Source organism: Oryzias melastigma, linkage group LG2, assembly GCF_002922805.2.
Source record: "Oryzias melastigma strain HK-1 linkage group LG2, ASM292280v2, whole genome shotgun sequence".
In the NCBI taxonomy this organism is placed as follows: domain Eukaryota; kingdom Metazoa; phylum Chordata; class Actinopteri; order Beloniformes; family Adrianichthyidae; genus Oryzias; species Oryzias melastigma.
The window spans coordinates 19,839,751-19,845,182 of NC_050513.1; the positions used below are offsets into that span (position 1 = coordinate 19,839,751).

At 45.0% G+C, this 5,432-nt stretch overlaps 1 protein-coding gene across 1 annotated transcript in view; it reads left to right on the forward strand.

The window, feature by feature from the left end:
* Positions 1 to 770: 770 nt before the first annotated feature.
* chrm4a (cholinergic receptor, muscarinic 4a) overlaps positions 771 to 5,432 on the forward strand; it is a 66,869-nt gene continuing 62,207 nt past the window's right edge. The window contains exon 1 of the mRNA XM_024265260.2: positions 771 to 1,665. Coding sequence (XP_024121028.1) covers positions 1,611 to 1,665 — 55 coding nt within the window. The 5' untranslated portion in view covers positions 771 to 1,610. The remainder of the gene's footprint in view (positions 1,666 to 5,432) is intronic.

The following is a 5,432-nucleotide window of genomic DNA, read 5'->3' on the forward strand; positions in this document are numbered from 1 at the left end:
AAACACATGTCACCGTGGAGGAAGCAGAAGGTGGTGTAGGTGATACTAACGGCATCATGGACGTCCCATGACCAACGGCAGATGAGACCTGGCAGCCTAAAGCTCCCATAAACCGACCAAACCAGGAACCAGGAACTCAGGTAACACAGGTGTCCTAATCAGGAAATATTAAACCAATAAACCCAACTATTTGGGGTTCAGTTTTTGCCAAAAGATACTTTTTTTGCTTCCAAACTGAAGCACAGTTGAAAACAAAACTAACTGGAACCAGCTAATTCTGAAACCACTGAGTTTTATTGTTTGTTTGTTTTCTTTCTTTTTGTTCCTTTGGTGGTTCCGTTTAGGATGGCATCTCCTGGATGCTCCGCCCCCTTTCTGTGGCTCTCCCAGAAGTTGTCACAGCTGCGTTCATATCGGCGAAATAATCTAGTGACATCATTTTAGTGGATTGAGAGGCTTCCACCGTCATTCAAGACAATTTGAACTATTTTAAATATGCTAACCCGGCTAACTTGTAGTGATGTCAAACTGATTTTTTAACGTGTTCCTAACAAGGTTGGGAGCATTGACTGTATAACAGAGAAGTGGTTATTGGTTTTAAGGGGGGTTTGTGGATCCAACAATCCCGCATGAAATGCTTTAAATGAGCTGTGTGGTGCCGTAGGACCTAGAGGTGCAGACAGGGCCGGCATAGGCCCTGGGCATAGGCAAACTAGGCGACCGCCTAGAGAGGGGTCACCAAATCACAATGATTACTTTTTTCGTTAAACACTTTGACGCACTACTCATTTCATGTTAAAATAAATAAATAAGTAATTATTAAAACGTGTAAATAAAATAACTCAAAAGTTTGATGTGATCATTTTTTTTTTCTTTTTCCTTCAACACCTTTAACAGTTCAAATTCCCCCTCTTTCCTCTTGAATACTGATCGGTGGTGCAGTTAGCATGAGTTTTCGAATTTAGGTCCCTGCAGGGGGCGCCAAATTCGTCACTGTTGGTCACGTGACTCCCTTAGTTTAAAATAAGCGTTTACGTTGTTGTTTTGTTTATTTCAATACACCAAATAACCCTACCTCCCCTAGGTGTAAAAACTTTTTTTTATATAAATGCGAGTTTATTTTATTTTTTATTTATTTTTTTTTGTTGATTTTCGGCTAAGCTACTTTATGCACAATGTTTTCATAGCCTAAACTCCGCCGGTTGAAGTGATTCCAGACTTTTGAGTCACAGAAACTCTTTGAACAGGTGACTCTGACGGCACGCGGAACACCTGCTGTTTGGATAAATGTCGGATTTACCGTTCATTCGCCTTGTGACGTCACCAATCTCCCTCTTTCCCTCCGTTTCTCCCTCTTTTTGTCTCTCTCTCTGTGCCTCGCGCTCCTTCCCTTCCCGCCGTTCGCGTGCCGTGGAGCGCGCGCGCCACTCTGAAGCTGCCGCTCAGGTTCGCTCCCAGCAGAACCGATGAGCCGAACGGCGCCGGATGTGACACCGGAGCCGCCGCGGCACTAGACCCGAAGCGTCCCCGAGGAGGAGGCGGAGGAGGCGGTCAGGGCGGGAGGGTCTCGCGCGCACAAACTTGGGTTGCTGGTTCTCCTGCCATGAACCATGAGTGACGGCAGCAGCGGAGCGGGGGGCGTCCAGCCCCTCTGGAACCTGAGCGGTGAGTCAGCGGCTGACAGGAGGGAATCGAACCCTCTCCTCTGACCCGGGGGAGACGCAGCTGGCGGTAATTACAGGTGGGGGTCAGCGGGGACCCAGAGGGGAGAAAAGTGTCCAACTGGAGACGAGGCAGCGGAGGACTGACGGGAAGGATACGGAAACTTTATAGACGTGTTCAATTGTGTTTTTATCACTAAATTTGTGTGTTTGTGTGGGTGTGGTTGGCTGATTTAATCTCTCAAACTAAAATAAAAAAATATATTTTATAAAATGTGTCTAATTGATCAAACTTTCTCTTATTTTTTCCAAATTCTTCATCTTTTTTATCTTCATTTGCTGAAATAATCCGTTTCTGTGAATCTGGACTTCCTCTGTGAATTTGGTGCATCATCTCTGATCCATGAGGGTAAAAACACCAAACACTCTAATGAAGCGACCACGGATCCGTTTGGCAAAAGCTTTTATCTAAAGTGATTCTCCAGGAACATGGCGTCTCCGCCTGTGTGTCGAGGTTGGACGGTGCCGTTGGGTCAGTTTGGATCTGGCTTCATCCTGCAGGTTGGAGCATCGCGCTGGTTAAGCTGAGACGACAAGTGTATGCAGGGGTGGGGGGGGTTGTGTAATCTGGAAGGTGGGGTCTGGTGTTCCCCGCATAGCGGGGGCTTGTCCGGGATGTGAAGGAGATGTTTTCTGTTTGTTGCTGATTTTGTGGGGTCAGCATCACCGAATATCCCAAGTTGTTGGTTGATCTGGGTTGTGCCAAATGGAAAGATTGTGTTGACGATGTTTTTCTCTCATACATCTTTACTTTATGCAGTTTATGCAACAGCCAGAGAACACAGCGACATGTTCCTGTTGTGTGGTTGTAAAAGACAGGTTGAGATTCATTAGCTTTGAAATGTTCAGAGGAAAAGTTGTGAGCTACTGATGGAGTGCACGGTGGTTAGGGACCGTCCACGTTCATGGAGAACCCCTCCATAGAGCGGAGATGCACCTCAGCACCGCAGCACCTACTGCGGACGCAAAGGTGTCGCACAAGCGTCTTCGGCTGTTAAGTTTTTGTGATAAACCAGAAGACGGAAAAAAAGTCTGCAAATACGTGAAATAAAGAAACACGAATACGTGGGGAAACTGTATAGACGTAAAAGTAAAGGGGGCCGAGATTAGAGCCCAGATGGACACCGCCGGAGAACCACTGATTTTTCTATGATTGAACCCTGTGTGAAGCAGTTTACCTGTATGGACGATTAAAAGACTACTCAGCACCCACCTGTACCATTAAACCTACTGTGTTTGAGCACCTTAGATCCCCTAATCCGCCGGATTATGCTCACATTACTCATAAAAATCCAGGTTGACACACTATGGTCTTTTGTATCTAGATGGAGTCTTCTGTGGGTAGAACTCTTACCTCAGGCCATTTTAGCAATTGACACCTGATTGACAACGTATCAATCAAAGTCTACGTCTGTAGAGCCTAGCACTGATGTAGGAACTACATGGGCATCGTCCAGTCAGTAATCATCACCAGAGTGGACCTGTTGATAATTCTTATCTTTGGGGTACAAGTATGACCATTTTCTTCTAGTTAGTCCCACCAGTTTCTACCGATTACCTGGTTCTAGAGATTCTGGTAAACAAGCTAAAGATCGTCATAGAGTGGTCACTCTCGTAGACGAGAGTTAGCACCAAGCTAAAGGGTTCTCTTCACCCCCATGTTTGTGGAGAATTGTTGACGTTTATGTGACCAGGGACCCTTTAGAACACAGAACCTTCATATTGGACGGTTGAAGTATCTACTACAGTACAAGGGAATGAGGGACAGCGATGGACTAAAAGGCGTGGCCTCCAGGACTGGCGAGTTGACATTGTTTAATGGCATCCTCAGTTTGTCCCCGTCATAAACCATGCACAAACCCTTGATTGATTGAGAGTCCACGTGGTTCCAAGATATCAACAGCTGATAACCGTAGTGTCGTAAGCTACACTGGGGATGTGTGGCGCGTTCAAGACCGCACAATGTTTGGTATATTATGTTCACACAGGACTGTCTCACCAATCCCAGCACATGTACCTACAGTCGGAGAGTCATGGTGTGAAATGTCGTAGCCGTACAAATCTCGTGAATCTCGCTCCAGACTTTCATTTTCCCAGCTCTATTCTGATAAATGAAAGACTTGGAGTCAGAATTCACAAACCACAATTATTAATTTATCCGCCATGATTTTCAACCGACTGGTACTTCCGTTTTAGGGAAACGGTACATCACTACCAAATCCGAGTCCCTGATTGGTCAAAGTTTAACTGGTCTAACTTCAATCTCCCGTTCACATTTTGGATGTAGAGCCCAAAAACTAATTTGGAAAGATATAAATATCTGATCTTAAATTATGAACCGGATATGATAATTAATGTAAAGGAAATAATGTTAAGCCGGGGTGGGATTATAAGATAAGATATATGATAAGTTCACTTCCTCTCACTCCCTTTCAGGCAATCTCCTAATGTCTAGTTATCCTGTGTTTGACATGTTTTTTTCTGATTCCTTGAAAAAAAGGATTTCTAAATTTCTAAACTTGCCTAGCGATGCGTGAACACAAGAACGCTTATTTGCGTAGCATTATTGTTAAGATAAAATGAGCTCAGGTTAGTTTATTAGTTCATGGTTGTGATTCGCTAACTTTAATGCGCAGTACGCGGTATTACGCCTTTCATGTATTCTGTTTATGACATATTTTTTCGGATTATACGACGCAAAGTCAACAAACTTTAAGTCAACAAGCATTAAACAAAACAAAACCGTATCACTCCTCGAGGGTCCTGACTGCACAAGCCGTTACTTTACCAACATCAAGCGGTCCAACTTCAGAGTTAACCTAGGTCGTACAAAGATACTTGAAATGATTTTTGAGCTCCGTGTACCACGGAAAACCAGTTCCAGGCTAGTATACGCAGCTGAAAATCCTACGTAAGACGAACTATTGATTTTTGAGAAAACGTACGGGACTGTAATACCTCGTTTCCACTGAGTGGACCGGACTGGACCGGTACAGTATTTTGAGCGATTCCATTATAAAATGGACCCATTGGGCTGAAGTGATTCATGAATATGGAGAACCGCTGTAGTCGCCCCGTCATGACGCACCGCTACGTCTCTCCACATGTGTGTTGATGGTCCAACACTCAGTGGAAACACTCACTTAAATGTCCCGGACCATTCTTAACCGGTCCGGACCGCTCAATGGAAAAGAGACTGTTAAAATGCGGTAGATAAATTCCATTATTGTGTCATCATTCGGTGCTTTTTGCTTTTATCTGATGTTCTGATCGTCCGCGGTTGTAGAGACCACAAACCTGTAGCTTTTGTCCCTCCGTTGTTGTGGTGTCGGTTAAAGCCAAACTTTCCCCGTTCCCGTGTGGGTTCCTTCATGCCTGACGGGGCTGTTGTTGGCATTTGGACTGATCGCCCCCCTCGGTGCTGTTTGTGCAGAGAAGCTGATGGAGCTAATGTTCTTGTGGGTGATCACCGGGGCGCCGTGTGTGCCGAGCTGAGAGCGTTTAGGTGGGATTCTCTGCAGAAACTGTGTTTTCGTTTTGGTCGGCGACACAGGCAGAGCTGCAGAGTTCTGATGATTAAGGCTGGATTTATGGAACAATTACCCACTTTTGCTCTGATATGAGCCTTTTTTTATCTAAAGGACGGCTTAAATCCGGCGGCGTTGCACTAATGCAGTCCGGTTTATCAGCTGCAACCATCAGTAAATCTCT